Below are 18,148 nucleotides of genomic sequence, written 5' to 3'. Positions count from 1 at the left end.
TTAATATGTATTAAATGAGGTTAGCTTTAAAATTTAATATGTATTAAATGAGGTTAGCTTTAAAATTTAATATGTATTAAATGAGGTTAGCTTTAAAATTTAATATGTATTAAATGAGGTTAGCTTTAAAATTTAATGTATTAAATGAGGTTAGCTTTAAAATTTAATATGTATTAAATGAGGTTAGCTTTAAAATTTAATATGTATTAAATGAGGTTAGCTTTAAAATTTAATATGTATTAAATGAGGTTAGCTTTAAAATTTAATATGTATTAAATGAGGTTAGCTTTAAAATTTAATATGTATTAAATGAGGTTAGCTTTAAAATTTAATATGTATTAAATGAGGTTAGCTTTAAAATTTAATATGTATTAAATGAGGTTAGCTTTAAAATTTAATATGTATTAAATGAGGTTAGCTTCAAAATACTATGGCCTAAGTTTTTTCTCTCTATTTTATCTTCTTATTGATCTAATGATATAATAAAATTATATGTGCCTTTTATTCCTCATCTTTTATTCAATATATATATATATATATATATATATATATATATATATATATTCAGGGTGATCCGAAAGTAACTCTCTAATCTAAAATAACTATAATATATTTTTGAAGTATAATTTTTTCAATTAATGAATATGAGAAGACTTTTATTTAAAATTCAATTGGACACCACCATTCGCCATCAGCTTTTCAAGTCGACCAAGAACCGCATCAGTTGATTTCACAAGATGGATGAAACTAATAACTTCACATATTTTCCCTTCAAGATTAAAAACCAAATTCATATTTCTTATCTGAAAAGAAAAGAAAAGAAAAGCATGTATTTAATTACCACACATTAAGTAACATACACACAAAAATTGAGAAACGTATTATAGCATTTGAATAAATTATAGTTATTTTAGAATAGGGATTTACTTTTGGATCACCCTGTACCCGCAAAATTTATTGTATATTTTGCTAACCTCTTTCCTCTGATGAGAAGAATTGAATTTTTTGAAACTCAGTGGAATAAGGTCTTTCAAGTTTATTTGTACTTCTTGTCAGATAATTAAAAATTCTGTATACCTCTTTTTATAGTTTTTTTATGTTTTTTTGAAAATTTGAATTAGTTTTCAATAAGATTTTTCTATTATATATATTTATATATACCATGTATTTTCCTTATAATAGATGTTATTATTAACATTACCTGCAATCTTGTCTCATCCTGGAGTGTACACTAACTAATAAAACCGCGGTTTCATTATATTTTGCTTTATGGCACTGGTTTAATTTTCAGTAAGTTCACCTTCTTTTAAAAATCTCATCTAAAAGATATCAATATTTGGTTGAAGGAACACATACATCAAATTTGTTGCCAAGGTCGCTGGAAGAATGATGGGATTTTTCTACCACTCCAGTAAATATCTCACTGCTGATGCAATTCTATATCTATATAAAAGCGAAGTATGCCCAGGGATGGAGTATTGTTGCCACATCTGGGCAGGAGCTGCTAGAAGCAGCTTATCCTGCCTTGACAGAGTACAAAATATACTTCATAACTTAGTGAGGGATGCCCTTTTCTCTTCCCTGCAACTTCTTTCCCACAGAAGGGATGTAGTGAGCCTGTCGTTGTTTTATCATTATTTTCATGGCAAGTGCTCGTCTGAGCTCCAATCTCTGCCCCCCCCACTTGCCAATCTTTCTCGAAAAACATCCGTCTAGCTGAAACCACTGTCAATAACTTTCCCCATTCTTTAACTGTGCCTAAATGAAAACGTAGATTCCATGGACAATGCTTCTTTCTTAGAACTGCACGCCTGTGGAACTCTTTTCCGTTTGCCTGTTTCCCAGCTGACTACAACTTGGTTGTCTTCAAGTCCAACATAAACAAATTCTTGATGAACTGCCCCCTTAAGTAACCTAATCTATCAAATTTCCATTAATAATGACTACTACGATATTATCCCATTGTCTACTGTACACTCAATAACCCTTATCCTCGAGTGGCCTCAGTGCCTTGATAAGTGGTGACTCCTTTGTAAAAAAAAAAAAATTATTTTCTTTTTTGTTGTTTTTCATTTTGACTTGTTTTTCATTTTGACTTGATTTCATAATTGATATTTTTTTTTTAGGCTACATAGAATTTGGCAAAGAAATCACAGGAAAGGACCAATCCACTCGAGTATTATTATCGAACCAAGATGAGGTGTGTAAAACTTGTACTAAGAAATGTTATCATCTTTTCCCACTTTCCTACTTAAGATAGATATTTGTTGCTTTAGACTGTTCATCCATTATAGACTAGATATGAGTATAATTGTGACAGAATTACATAGATTCTATCTTACATCTAGTATATAAAATTATCTTGTCAAATTTTCAAATTCAAACCAAAATAGCATTTAAGTTGACAAATCAAATTTTGCTTCTGATAGCCAATTTCCATTTGTTATTGTTGTTCCATGTTATTGCCAATATGATAACATAATTAGCTACAATTGTGTTTTTAAATTACTTAGTCTGTCTTTAGGCTCTTATTATTTATAAAGTTAAGACTTAAAAGGAACAGGTTCGAATGTAATTTTGCAAAGACATCGAACAGATTTAAAAATAATATCTTGGATAAAAAATTATAAAAACATATACTCCAAGGCAACATTGGGTCAGGTCAACTAGTTATAAATAAATATGAAATATCATATATTCATAATAGGAATAATAATAATAAAGTAAATAATTTTATTAAAAGAAAGAAAACTTAATGCTGGGAAAACACTGTACGATTCAGACTACAGTTTTCAACTTGGATATTATTCTTAAAATATTTCGACCAATGTAATCTCCAACATTCTTCGGATGCATCTTGTCAAACTTGGAAATCTTTGTTAAACTCTGGAATCTATATGGAATACTTAATGGAATTATTTACTTACTCCATGGGGGTAGATTGTTTTTGTTCTATCAGCCATGACTAAGTAGATGTCTTAAGTAATTTGTAGCTATATTCTTAGTATCGCTTGGGTTCTGTCCGAAATTCTGTATAAATTCCCAAATAACACTGACAACAAATTTCAGGTTAAAAAAAAAGTACATGCCATATTAGATGTGTCTCTATGTAAGAAAAGTATCCCGCTACTAAATCTGACTTTTATTTCTCTAGATTAGGCACCTTTTACATCTATAATATAAATCTTACCTGTCTGTTTAAATGTATGTATGTATGTATGTTTGTATGTCTGCCTAAAACTTTTGACAGAGGCGACAGATTTTGACAAAATTGCTATCGTTTTGAAACTCGACCCTTCGGACGACAAATATTGAAAAATTGGCTAAAAACATTAATTTCTACCACCCTCAACTGGGCACTTTTCTACAAGGAGAGGTCGCTTTTTTGCGCCGATATTTTTAAAAGTCAACCCCGCTTTTCGATTGACTACTAGCCTTAATTTAAACCTTCGCCACTTCTGGTTTGGCGATGGATACAACAGCAAAGACGTCACTTTTTTTTTTCACATTCTTTTCCTCCTTCGCGGTACCGATTCAAGCCTACCTACTACCACTTTCTTTCTTTTTTTTTTTTTTTTTTGTTGCTCAACACACGTCTTGAAACAGCTGAGCAATGCCGAGTACCCATGCTAGTCTGCTATAAATTATATTTTATTGGTTATAAATGAAAAACACAGAATTGTCAGTTTAAACAACATTTGTCCTCTTAACCTTTTTGTGTTGAGTGTCATCCCCGCTTTTATATTCCAGCAGTAATTTGCCAACATATCAGGATTCCATTTTCTTTTAAAACATTTCTCCATCACTGAAATATCCTGATGGAATCTCTTGCTGTGTTCATCACTCACTAAGATTGCAAAATTTTCAAAGGTGACAATTTTGTAAAAACTGTACCTAATTTGACAAAAAGAAGGCTGGAAATAGATTTTTCCTTGCCATTATGCATATAAAAATGGCCACAGATATCTTGTATTTTTTGGGGCATTGCATAATGTAATTAATCCTCATCTCAAAAATTCCAAAACATAAGACAAACATCTTGTTCTCAAAATTGCTGTTGAAAATAAATATATCACTTTCTTTCAATGAATCTCTGGTAAAGATTACGTGTCTAATTAGTTGCTATTCATAAGATAAGTAAAACTTATATATTGAAGTTATATCACCTACATACATACATACATACATTTATATATAAATATGTATATACTTATAAATTGTTTCATTTATTTGTCACTTTTTTTTAGTAAGATTTCTGGTATTTGTTTGGATTGTTTTTTTTTTTTGTTTTTTTTTTCATTTTTCCGTTCTATTATTTTTTTCTATCTATTAACTATTATTTTTTTATTTTATTTTTTTTTTTTTAGATTTTTGACAAAATTAGAAACAAACATTTTTCTACAGTCTTTGAATATCTTAGTTCAAAAGTAAAAGAAGTTCAGACTGGATACGACGTGAGTAGAAATTGTAGTTTTTTTTATGGGTCAACAAACTTGTTATTGTATATATTGTCATATAACAAATGTTATTGCAAAAAAAAAAAGAATCTTTTTTTTTTCACAGTTCTTTTAAAAACCTTTTGGTGTTCACTAATGGAGGGATGTTTTGTAAATGCAAAAATCTGAGTCTTTTAAGAATCAAAAAGGTTATTCCAAAAGTATGTATAAATATTTACAAGTACAAAATTAAAAAAAATAATTAATAATATCAAGTTTAAATGTTTATTCAAATTTTAATAATACTCCTCTGAGATGATTTTTTTTTATTCCTAGATGACTCTTTACTAAATTGAAGCACCAAATTTTATTTTTTTTATTTTTTAATCATTTGACTTTCACCCATGGACAGTGTTTAGATTTAAATTAAAAAAAAAAAATTATTTTCATTTAAACAAAACAGCATAATAATATTGCATAGCCTGTGCTCTCGCCGAACATCCATAGAATAAAAATATTTTTTAACTTAACAGCAATATACACAAATGAAGATTAGAACAGTTGAATTTTCAGATTCTACTAGTTATCTATACAATACTAAAATTCTGAGAATCTTGCTTTCTTGGTTGCACATTGAATGTTTTTGATGGTGGGAAGAAAAGCAAATGAGACCAGAAGTGATGAGAATATGGAAGGAAGAAATGATAAAGAGAAAGGAAATGACATAAATAATAAAATGACGTAAATAAAGAAGAAAGACATTTTGGAAAAGCTTTTAATTGGATGTGTTGTTATAACTTTATCTCTTGATTCTGTTACAGTTAAAATGTTAGAACTAAAAAAAACTATCTAAACATTTAATTTGTTTTTCTATCTATCTATTTATCTAATATACAATGTATTAATGTTGATTTATGAAATTACTATGCTTTTGAGATGGCTGTTATAGGCAAAAGATAAACGCAGGTTTTCTATGATAAAATCAGTCTAAGGAACTCAAATTAAAAGAAATATTTGGGTTTCAAATTGATATCATCAAAGTTATCAAGAAAAGAAGGGAAGGTTGTTTTGGTGACGTTGTCAGAAAAGGTCTTGAAAGCAATGTTAAAGGAAGAATTTCTAACTAAAAGACTTTGTGGTAAACTTTTAAAGCACTAGACTGTCATGATTCATTGCAATATAGAGCTTTAAAGATCAAAATGTAGTATCTGTTCTGTGTGGTAACAGTGTGGAGAGAGAGAAATGACCACAGTTAGCATGTGCCCACTGTAAGGAAACCGACACACACAAACCTAGAACCATGTAAGTACAAGATAGAGGTAATTATGCAAATTTAAGTGCTGTTGGGAGTCTAATAGGAGACATGTTTTGTTGGTGGTGAAAAAAAATGGCTGCTACTGCTGCTGTTTTTATGAAAAGCGAATGTCTTTGTTGTTTCTTTGCTAAAAGTGGAAAGATTAGCAAAGCACTAAACAATATGGAAAGATTGGTATCCAGAAGGTGTGCAAAGATCCTTGGATGATTAGTCAATAATATGAGTATATAAATAAGGAAGGAAGGATTTTCTTTTAATCTTTTAATCAGCTTATTGCTTTGTTTTTCCTTCCCCAAATTGATTGCTGGGTTTGACAGAAGACACCTGAAGAAGGTTGAAGGTACACTGGCCCAAAACGTTGTAAGAATAATACTCAAGATCAGAATAGTAGTTTGAATAATCCAAATAACTATTTGAAAACCATGGTCAGTAAAACCAGTCTGGCTAACTGTAAGAAAACCCAAATTAAAGAAACTTGGTTTTCAAAATGATATAAATTAAAATTATCAAGAAAAGAAGGATGAACTGTTTTGACAATGTTAACAGAAGGGGTCCTGAAAACAATGTCTGCCAAGTATTCAAGAAAGAATTTCCCTTTTAAAAGACCTGGTAGTGAACCTCTAAAGTACTAGCCTAACATGACTTGATATAGCGTTTCTTTTACGATGGAAAGATAAGCAAAGCAATAAACAATATGGAAAGAATGTGTGTGAAGCTCTTTGAAGGATTATTAAAATAAAAAAGTAAGTGTGAGGATACGGAAAAAAGGATTTTCTTTTTCTTTTAATCTTTTAATTGACTTATTGCTTTGTTTTTTATTTCTCCAAATCGACTTTTCTCTGCAAATTTCTATGAACCATTTTGTTTTTCCCCCACAGAAACGCCATTCTCTGGTGACAGTTGGTGACATGAAAAACTTTGTATCGAATGAATTAAAAGAATTAAAGAATCGGCACAAAACATTGGCATATCGTGAGTTGAAATTAAAATATTTTTGAAGACTAAATATTTGGAAGAATTTTTCTAATGAAGAATAGGAATGGTTGTATATTAGTTGGAACTTAACTGTCGACCATGGGAAAAGGAGTCTATCTACACAGTGTGATGATGTATAGAAGTGAAATCTGGTCAGAGACAGTTGAGGATATGCATTGCATGGAGAGAAATGATATGAAAATAATATGGTGTAATGTGAGTCTTAAAAACAGTCTTATGATGACCTCAGAGATAGATCAAATCTGAACAGCATAAGGGAGATGTCTGCAGAAAAGTAAACTTTGATGGTATGGCCATGTTGAAAGAATGGATGAGAGTTTTTGAGTTAGTAGATGTAGAACAGTTGAGATAGCAAGCTCAGTTCAGTCTATTTTTCCAAATCAGTATTTACAAATGGAAACTACCAAAAAAAAAAAATAACAATTGCCCTAAAACTTATTTGGCTTTCCTCGTTATTAATTAGTTAGTATTAGTAGTAGTAGTCATAGTTGAATAAATCGGGTTTCTGCTTCAAGTCATTTGTAGCCATGAACATTGGTATTTGTACCGCTAATTGTGACGAGCCCTAGAGAGGTGGTTTGATCACACAATGATCAAATTCCTGGGAATAGTCTTGGGTTGGTGCAAAAAAATATCGTTTTCTCACATATGTTACTTTTATATATGATTTCTCAATTAATCTATTAATATATATAGCCATGTTATATATCATTTTGAAGCGTGTTTTTCGCTCTATCGAATCGTGTTATTCATTACCGTTCTCAATCTCTTCATTCATTTTTTTGCAGGCTTTTTGACAGCATGGAAAAAATTCAAATCTGCATGATTTTCTTGTTCCAGTTCAAACAAGGCCGAAAACTACCAAAACAGCTCATTATATAAATGATGCGTTTGGCCCAGTAACAACTAACGAACGTGTGGCACAACAGTGGTTCAAGAAATTTCAGCCGACTGCAATTGATAACGAGCATTTTCCGTTCTTGTTCTGGCTGTCATTATTTCTCACACATTGGTGAATGCCGAGGGCAAGTACTGGTTCCCAAGTATAAATATATAATATATAAAACAACTCGAAACATAAATTCCGATACATACAGATATCTGGGTGAGTGTGTGATACCATCATGGAAAATGATCTTCTAAATGCTAACATCCACCTCTTAGTTGTCTGTCGAGGCAACTTTATCATTGGTTAGTATCAGCTCATCTCGATCTGCTCTGAGTCATAACTTGCTATCGCTTGTCTCGATAAAGATAAAAACAAAGTATTATAAAACTCCGAATATCCTTCTCCATCAAACACTCTATCGATACTCGATGGCTGACTGGGACAGTTTCTGAGCATTCATATTGAAACTACCTCTACACTCTATGTTTAAAAGTACTGCATCTGCTACAGCATCCAACTGAACTGATTAATTAAACATTGGCATAGACAGCTATATAACCTCCAAAAATTCTGATAGAAACAAACAGCCAACCATGGCACATCTCTGAATGTGCTGTCACAAGTGCACAAAGAAACCACTACTTCAATTGTTTTTAACGTGATAAATGTTTTGAAACCAGAGTCGCCTTACAAGCTGCCAGCAATCTCTTCAAAAGGATTATAGAAAACATGAGTCATATACTCAATCCATCAAGTCCAAAGTAGAAGAACAGAGGCTTGGCACCCATGAGTTTTGGCGAATAACAAAACAAGGTCTTGAAGAGGTGCATATCCTTTATCATGACAATCATCAATGGGCCTGGGGTGATTTTTGTCAGCAACTAACCGAAAATAATCTGAGTGCCATCCACATACTTGTTCTTGTAAACTGTTCAATCAATGCCTAAAGGAGAAATGCTTGCCAACACCTTGGAAAACCTCATTAGTCTGCCTAGTATTTAAAAATACTGGAGATCAGTCTTCTGCATTTCAGTACAGACTAATTAGTCTCCTGTGTGTCATGAGTAAGTTGCTTGGATCTATGTTAAATAGAGAAATTGTCAGTCACCTCACAAAAACAACTAATTCATTGACAAGCAATATGGTTTCCGTCCTGCTGATGTACTGACTAATTTTTGATAAGATCAGTGAATCTATTGACAGGGATTTTCTCTCTAGAGCAATAACTCTTGACATATCAAAGGCATTTGATAGAGTTTGTCATGAATATCTACTTCATACGATTTCCAGCTATGAAATATTTGGAAATGTCTTCTTAACCATAAAATCCTTTCTCTCTGATAAAGATTTGTACAAGTAGTCAGTCAATGAGCAGACATACAAAAATTAAAGTATCAATGTTGTCAGGCCTCAAGGATTCATCCTAAACCCAACTCCCTTATCTTCATCAGTAATCTCTCAAATAACATTTGAAGTTCATTCGTCAACATATATGCAGATGACACTACCATCTATCGCAACATGTTAAAGGCCAGCAACTACTAAGATTTCTCTGAGTCTCTCTCCTCTGATCTTGATCACATGGTGCAATGGGGCAAAAGGTGGCTGGTTAATTTTAACACATCAAAAACCAAGCTTCTATCTTTTCACTGCCAATGCTCTGATCCCCACTTGGCTCCAATTGATATCAATGGCTTTCGTCTCAAAGAAGCACTCTGCTTCAATGATCTTCTGGGATTGACATCACTCCTGACCTTAAATGGAAGATTACATAAAATCTGTTGCCAAGTTCATGCTCCAGAGAATACTCCCGACACAATCCTTTGCCTATACAAGAGACAAAATACATCCTAAAACGGAGTACTGTTGCAACATCTGGGAAGGAGCTGGTCGGAGCGCACTATCTTGTCTTGACAGAGTTCAAAACTGGCTTGAAACCAAGGTGGTAATGCTTTTCTTCTCCCTGTAACCTCTTTCCCAGAAAAGAGATGTTATGAGTCTGTCTCTACTCTGCTATTTTCATGGCAAGTGCTCATCTATGATGACAAAGACGATTACAATGACATTTTACAAATTAAATATGTTTTGTTAATTCAGTAAAGATTTCTGGAAGATTTGTAAATCTTCAATCATTAAAATTTGTAATCTAGAAAACCTGAATATTGTTGCCAAGATATTTTTCTTATTTCTCTAAACATTTCTTGTAGACATTGGTGCATGTGAAGTTGCAATGGAAAAGAAAAATGCCAGCGGTTTTGAAGAAGTTCTTCAAGTAGAACATGGTAAGTGAACCAGTTTCTCTTTATCGACAATATTTTTTTGTGTGTTTTTTTAAGACGGACATCTTTAATTTTCTCATATAAATATACCTAATAGGTAAAACAGGAGACAATAATTCAGAAATATCTCTGGAAACGTCCAAAGTTTGTTTATTTTTATTCTTTGTTTTATTTTTCTTATTAGTGTTTACTTCATGTGTTTTGTTATGTGTCGGTTATTTTTCAGATAACATCAGTAAAAAGTAATTAAAATTGGTTAAAATTGCAGATTTATTGGACTTTCAAATTGTTAGTGCTTGTGCAGTAGCCTAACAAAAACAGATAAAGTCGTTTCCAATTAACATTTGGGGACCAACAAAGTTTTGTTCATTTTCTTGTAATCTTGAGTTGTAAGCCGTGTTTAGTTTCAGAAGAGTTTCCGATGGGTAGTTATTCTATACAAGGACTGGAGATGATGAATTCTCAGTGGGCAGCTGTTCTCTACAGGTTCCGGACTTTATAATTTTGCTGCCAAAGAGCAAAACATTCGTCCCATGTTGACATGAAAAAAATATGTGCAACGTTGCTAAAAAGGTTTAATTTTTATGGAACAATTCTGGTTTCTGATTGGTTGATAGCAGAACATGAATTAATTTGATTCATCAGTTTCTAGCAGCAGCAGCATTTATAAATAGAATCTCCCAACTCTAAGGGACAATACCCCCGTTACGAGTCAGAAATGTTGCGACACTTAATGAAAAAGAAATAAACACTCACAGGAATATAAACCATTAAATGGCAATTCAATTAAGATCAAAATGTAGTATCTGTTCTGTGTGGTAAGTGGAGAGACAGAAATAAGTCGCCATAATTAGCATATGCCTCCTGTAAAGAAACAGATGTACACAAATCTAGAACCATTTGAGTATGAAACGATGGTGATTATACAAATTTAGGCACTGTTGGGAGGCCAAAATGGCTGACTAAAAGGAAGTTTTGTTTGCAGTGAATAAAGAACTTTATGTGAAAAGTTAACATCTTTGTCTTTAATGATGAAAAGAAAATAATTTGGTTCTTACTGTGTGTTCTTTTAACATAAAATAATTTACTTGACTGAAATAATTAAACTCTGATCAAATAGAAAATGTCAAGAATGTAGGACAGTGACTAAAAGGAAAATAATCTATATATCTATAAAAGTGAATGTGTCTGTGTGTCTCTCTGTCTGTCTACATTTCCCTACTCAATAACTCTGTCAATTTTTAGTCTACAGACTCGAAATTTGATATACAGGGTACTGAGATTTGGGAAAATCTTTGCGGTCAGTTTTCGGCCAGAAATTTGGTTGTTAAGGGGTCAAAGTTCAACGATTTGAGAACTCTACCAAACTCCTCCAACAATTTTGGGTCTAAACACTTAAAATTTTAGATTTGGATATGGATCTAACTTAATAACTTGATGCCCAAAACAATAAATGTTAAGGGGTCATAATAGGAGTCAAATTAACAAAAATTGACGTTTTTTTGTTGTTTTTTTTTTTGCTCAGCATACACCTCCAAACACCTGGGCACCCATGCTAGTTTTTGAATAATTAAATAATAATCATCAATACTGTGCTAATAATGAAAAAAAAAAAAATGATTGACCCTTTTCCAGTGGTGAACATCTGAGGTAAATGTTGATTTGGGCCTGTGTTAACCTTCTTTCTCTCTCCCAAAAGCCAGTTGAGCATTACCACTATCAAATAAAGTAACAGTATATCACTTGCGTACGCATTGTGATAATGAAAACGAACTATGGACGGTTGAGGATATTACATAGAGTGAAACGATATGAGAATGATACAATGTATAATGTAAGGGGTTTAGATCTGATGAGCTCAGAGGAAGATTAGATCAAAACAATACAGGGAGATGTGTGCAGAAGAGGAGACTTGATGGTATGCTCATACTGAAAGAATGGATGAGAGTTCTTGGGTTAGTAGATGTGGAACAGTTGAAGTAGCAGGTTCAGTTGACAGAGGAAGGCCAAGAACATGGAAAGAAGTGATAAGGATTGACTTAAAGGAAGAAGAGTTAGGAATCTGGCAAGAGATGGGTTAATTTTGAAGTATATTTCTAAAAGTCGTCCAACATATGCCAGACTGTAATAATGAATGTTAAACAAAATATTATGAATGGACTTTTTTTTTTCATTATTGATGATCATTACTGACATGGAAACTTTTCGTTTTCATAGAATAGAAAAATTCTTGCTGTTCATTATAAAACTAAACAGAGTTTTAGTAGCAAACAGTATTTGAAAATTATTGGTTTTTAAACGATAATGATTGCTTTTTGCTATTGAAAACTGATAAAAATTATATTTTTTATGGAAATCGCCTCAGACAATACATAAACCACTTGATATAAGAAACTAAACGAAACAAAACAAAACATACTACTAAACTAACCAATAATAAGTGTTAGAGGGAGGGATTCGGACCATAAAAATAGCAATTCTTCCCCTTTGTTAGAAACATTACGGATGGAATGTGAGGACTAAAGGATGAAATAAGGGAAGCAAGAGTTATAAAGTTGTGAAAGCAAACCCTAGTTCAATTTTCTACTCTCATTTATTTATTACTAGCAAGGGTACCTGGCATTGCCCGGGTGTGGGGAGGTGGTTTAGTAAGGATATTAAGCAAGGGCGAGATGTAAAAAAAAAAGGAGCATGGAAAAAATAAAAGAAGAGATAAAAACAGGAAAATAAAGAAGTGACTAAAAAAAAATGACATAAATGTTTGTATGTTAAAACTTTCAACAATAAAAAAAAATCCGTTACCTGAATGCGAACGTGAAACTCGGAGCTTATGACGCGTCCCCCGATCCACTGCTTCATGACGACGTCATCGTAATAACATTGTGTTTTTTTTCTATTTAAACCAATTCAAAAACACATGTTAGATGCGTATACTTATTTGCTGAAGTCGGTTGAAAAGAAATGATTTTTTGCGCCCCTCCCTTCTTTTAAACAATCATATCCATACAAAATAATTGACCATTTTTTTTCTAATTTTCACATAATTCAACTAAGACATTGCTCCTTCAGATGGTACCCGTTTCAACCCAATCCAATGCCGCTGAGAAAAGCTTTTGGCAGACATACAAACACACACATTTTGCCTTTTATATAATAAATAATAATTTGAATTTACTTTTGAAATTTATACCAAACAATATTTATCTTTTCCTTTCATCATTGTTTTAACTTCTTTCCTGAAAATTTTATTTGTTTTTCTAGAAAGAGAGAGAGGGGTGGGGAAACATTTAATTTTCGGACATATTAAAAGAAACAAACAAACAAAAAAAAATATCACAGTAGGTGCTAGAAAATAAAGCATCAATGCTTTTTGAAATGTCTGAAGGCTATGTGTCACTGAGTACACTTATTTCTTGCTGATAATTGATCTATAAACTCATCTGTGACTTTTATACCGGGTAGGGGGGTTAATGAAATTTAAGTGGTGTGTGTTATTTGTGAGTTTAAATCATGAATATAAAGAATGAATTGAATAAACCCACTTCTGTTAAAGCAACAAATAATATGTATTATATATTTACATGTGAAGAAGAATTACTTATTAATGGAAATGTAATATTTGTCTCATTCAAACTATCGGCTACTCTACGCAATCATAAAGGGACACAACTCCACTTTCCAAAATATAGATTACTTCCCTTTTATGTATAAAATGTTTTATTACTATTTTTACATGGTAAACTTTTTTTTAAAACCTGTCAAAATGTTTGAAATGTTGTTTTTTTTGTCTGTTTGCATTTCAGCCATTCTTGAAGGAAGTGGCACAAAAGAAAATGCTGCATTCATCGAAGAATGTATAAATCGACAAGTAAGATTCCAACATTTTTATTCTTTCTCCTTAAAAGGTAGAAAATGCAAATGGAAAACTCATGCAATCATTCTATTTCTCTTTGTTGTTAAACTTGCAATATTTTGTCCACGAAGAGGACAGTTGAAAAGCACTGCTTAACATTTATTTCCATTTATGCAAAAACTATAACCCTAGCCATAAACTTGATGAAAACCATTGCTTAGCATTGCTTTTTATCTACATTTTTTTTTTTTATTACATAAAAATTATATTAAATTAAACCCCTTTTACCAAAAGCTGGAACCACCGAATCTGTTTCTGCTTTGTTAACATTTTAGCATTTACAAAACAAGGATTTTTTGATAAACTGTATGTTGTAGCGTGAAGAATATTAAACCGTGATTGGCTGAACATATATTGCAACATGTTGGGACAGGAGGTGTGTACGTTTTTGTTTTTTCTTACTTATCACAAGCAAGGCATATTGGCACTTGGATGTAAGGGCTACTATATTGGCGCCCTACCTACAGGGATACTGCATAGGGAGTTGAGTAGCGAGATGTTTGTTCATATTGCATTTAAATTTCTGCATGTTAATACAGTAAAAGAAGCAAGAAACAGAGAGGGAATTCCAAAGTCTAGCATAGATTACTGATGAAAGAATGTAAACTATAAAAACAATAAAGTCAAAGAATTATTAAAATGCAGTTTGATTAGGAATTTTGAAAATGTGTTTGAACTTTGTTTATGGGGTCAGTTAACAGACAATGGACAATCAGAATCTGGTAAACAGATAAGGTTTTGAAAGTAGATTGGCTGATAGTTTATTAGAGATTTGATAAACAAGTGCTATTTGCAAAAGTTTCCGAGTCAGAAGGGTGAAAGAGTAAACACACAGTAGAGAAGGAAGCGAGTTTATCTTAAGTCAGGTAGAAACTGCAATTCATCACTATCCGCAAACATTTGTAGATTTGTCAAGCGATAATTGAATGCTGTGTCTGTGTTCATTTATGTGGACAGACAGTAACCTCTTTTTAACCACCAAAATTATTGATTTTTGATTTCAATAAATATTCAATCTATAATGTAAAGGGCAGTTGTCTGTGTGTATGTTTGTATGTCCAGCTAAAAGTAAAAAAGAATGATTAAACAAATACCTGCAAAGTTGGTATTTTCTTGATTGGTGTTGCCCCATGTGAATAATATCTAAAATTTAGAAAAATTTATTCATTCTCTGGGGGACAATTAGGACAATTTTCGGGGAGGAGGACGGTTTTTCGATGTTATTATGCACTAATTTTGAAAGAAAATTACAATTCATTCCCTGAGGAATCTATTATGTATACAAAATTTATGTGTGTATGTTTACCTAGAGAGGAATGTGCTCGGCAGATGAGAAAGAAAGGATTTGGGAGTGAAAAGGGTAAAATGGTGGAGGGTAAAGGAAGAAAGAGGGATAAATAGAGAGAGGTGGAGATATGTAAGTTTGCACTTTTACCCCGTGTAACGCGGCTAGTTAATAATAAACAAAAACAATGATTCACTGTGAAATTATCAACGTGAAGTTATATAATAAGTTTATTAATATAAAATTAATATTAGGTTGGTGGAAAAATAATCTTGTTTTTTGACGTTCAACTATATATATATATATATATAAAAACATTATTTTTGCACCAACCTAATATTATACTAGACAAGCCTGGATGTCCGGTATTGCCCAGATGTTTGGAGGTGTGTGTTGAACAAAGAAAACAAAGTGGTAGTAGGCAGGCAGGAAGGCTCGGACCCGTGACGCGAAGATTGAAAAAAAAAGTGAAAGAAAATCTGACGTCTTAACACTACTCCATGACGCGACTGGAAGGTCAGAACGTTAAAATTAGGCAAAGTCAATCCAACCGATATGATGACTTGCAAAAATAGCTCGCAAAAAATCGACCCCTCTTTGTAGAAAACTGCCCAGTTGAAGGTGAAGGAATTAATGTTTTTGGACAAGTTTTCGATATCTGTCGTCCGCGACATCAAGCTTCAAAATGATTCCGAACTCGTGAAAATCTGTCGCCTCCGTCAAAAGTTTTAGGCAGACATACAAACATACATACATTTAAACAGACAGGTGAGATTTATATTATTGACTAGCGTGGGTACCTGGCGTTGCCCGGGTGTTTGTAGGTGAAAAAAAAAGTTTTGGTAGGCTCGAATCCAAAGCCTTCAGGCAAATAGCCTGATAACTTACCTCAACGCTACGAGGGCATAGAATTGAGAATGGTTGAAATTAAACGATTAAAAAGTTGAGTGACAGGTGTGTAAATTTAATGAGGTCAAACATCATGCGATAGGGGAATGAAATCTCGCACTTAACTTTGGCTGCAAGCCAGTTTCCCCAACATCTTGGGAGGAAAACCAGCTCCCCATAAAATACTTTTATACTGAAAAGCCAAGCAAACACGCATAGAGTAAAAACTATCACAAAAATAGCATGTAAAAGTTGCTCAAATAAAAGATACACACGGCCTCGTTTCGTAAATCGGAGATATCATAATCTAGGTAGTATATAAAAGGTTCTACGAAACAGTGACCCCCTTGAGCCCCCCCCCCCCTTCCCCCTCCAAAAGCCTTTGCCGGACATACAAAAAATGTGCACACACTAACACACATTTTGCCTTTTATATAAAGATGTTATTTAAAATATCAAAATGTGTACCCTATTTTATATTGATTACATTTTATCGTTAAAATTATTTTGCATAATAAATCCCTTTTTATCAATTGTCTTATTTTATTTTGTTTTAATTTTAATTTTTTTGTTATTTGTTGTATCACCTTTTTTTTTTTTTCTTTTCCAGTACAACTGCATACAGACGCTGCGGCTCCTCTGCCTGTTGTCAATCACAAGTGATGGCATTCCGTCCAAACAATACAAATCTCTCAGCACACAGTTGGCTCAGGTAATATAAAAACAACAATTGCAACAATTTTTGTTTACATGAACAGAACTGAATGATTTTTGTGGAAAATTCTCAATTTAAATAAAAGCTATAAAAATGAAAAATCGTATTAAACTGAGCCTAATAAGATATTTTCTTCTTTGTTGTTGTAGCAAAATTCGAAAATTGAAACCTTCAATTTCAAGTGAAACCAATGGTATCTACTGAATTGTTATGTCACAGTAATGAACATATCCAAAAATTATGAAAAACGATAAAATAGAAAATAAATTATTAATGAAAATAGTTTTCAAAGACAATTAGGGAAAATTGAGTTTTACAAAAAAAGAAACCGGAGAGTTCTAATTGTAAGAAAAGGCTGCAATTTTTGTTCACATGTACAGAACTGAATGATTTTCGTGGCAAATGCTCAATTTAAATAAAAACTGTAAAAATGAAAAATCCTTGTATTAAACCGAATAAGATATCTGGCTCATCATGATATTTTAACATCTGTTTTACATGGTGACATCTGTTGGATAATTGCTGTATCTTCAAACCATAATCTGGTGCTACCAGATCAAGCTGTTGGAAGATATCAGCTTCCTGACTGAAATGCATCAAACATTTTTTTTTTTTTTTTATTTACATAAGAGTCACCACTTATCACGGCCTGAAGGCCACCTGAGGATGAGGGTTGATGAGTGTCCGGTAGTCAAAGAGACAACACTGTATTAATAGTTAGTGCTGGAAATGGGGTAGAAATGGATTATTTAGAGGGGAGGGGTGGCTCAACAAGAACTTGTTTACATTGAACTTTAAAACAACAATATTGTAGTCAGCTGGAAAGCAGATGAACACTTGGGTGTTCAACAACCAACTTGCACTGGATTGGAAGGAATGGCGAAAAATAAGTCATGTGGGTTTACAATCTGCACCGAGTGAAAGATGCTACCCATGATGATTAAGAATGAGAAAAAGGCCAAGGAAGTAGAGAAGCAGTATGTAAATCCTACAAGAAGAAGGGAGTGTCAGCAGATTAATCTCCTTTGCTTTCTTTCACTCCTTTGCTCTCTTTATGTCCCTTTTTTTTTCTTTTTCCTGTCTTTGACTTTCTCTCTTTTTTTCTTCCTCTTTCATTTTCTTTCTCCCCATTCTCTCCAGCATAGTCAGGCAAATGTATGAATTAAAAAAAGTTATTTTATCATGACTTCCTTCCCAACAAGAAACTCCACGTTTTCTCCACCCATCAATGGGCATGCGTCCGTCCAGCATAAGATATTACTCAAAGAAAGTCTTTATCTCTGAACTTGCCGTGAGGATACTAGCTTTCTGACCTAAATTGTGCTAAACATTGATTTTATGGGTTTTTTTCTTTTCCTTTTGCAAAACAAAAAACAAAAACAATTTCTCTACAAACAAAAACAAAACAACAAATAAATATTTGAAGATATAA

General features: G+C 32.6%; 1 protein-coding gene across 1 annotated transcript in view; it reads left to right on the top strand.

Moving 5' to 3' along the window:
• LOC145267422 (vacuolar protein sorting-associated protein 33B-like) overlaps window positions 1-18,148 on the top strand; it is a 66,835-nt gene that overhangs the window by 32,834 nt on the left and 15,853 nt on the right. The window contains exons 9-14 of the mRNA XM_080123301.1: window positions 2,127-2,200; window positions 4,368-4,454; window positions 6,630-6,723; window positions 9,844-9,918; window positions 13,719-13,783; window positions 16,612-16,713. Coding sequence (XP_079979427.1) covers window positions 2,127-2,200; window positions 4,368-4,454; window positions 6,630-6,723; window positions 9,844-9,918; window positions 13,719-13,783; window positions 16,612-16,713 — 497 coding nt within the window. The remainder of the gene's footprint in view (window positions 1-2,126; window positions 2,201-4,367; window positions 4,455-6,629; window positions 6,724-9,843; window positions 9,919-13,718; window positions 13,784-16,611; window positions 16,714-18,148) is intronic.

The sequence above is a fragment of the Euprymna scolopes genome, chromosome 4 (genome assembly GCF_053919585.1).
Source record: "Euprymna scolopes isolate OS-2025 chromosome 4, ASM5391958v1, whole genome shotgun sequence".
Lineage (NCBI taxonomy): Eukaryota > Metazoa > Mollusca > Cephalopoda > Sepiida > Sepiolidae > Euprymna > Euprymna scolopes.
Note: the sequence above shows the minus strand (reverse complement) of the source record. Positions and strands in the feature narration are given on the sequence as shown.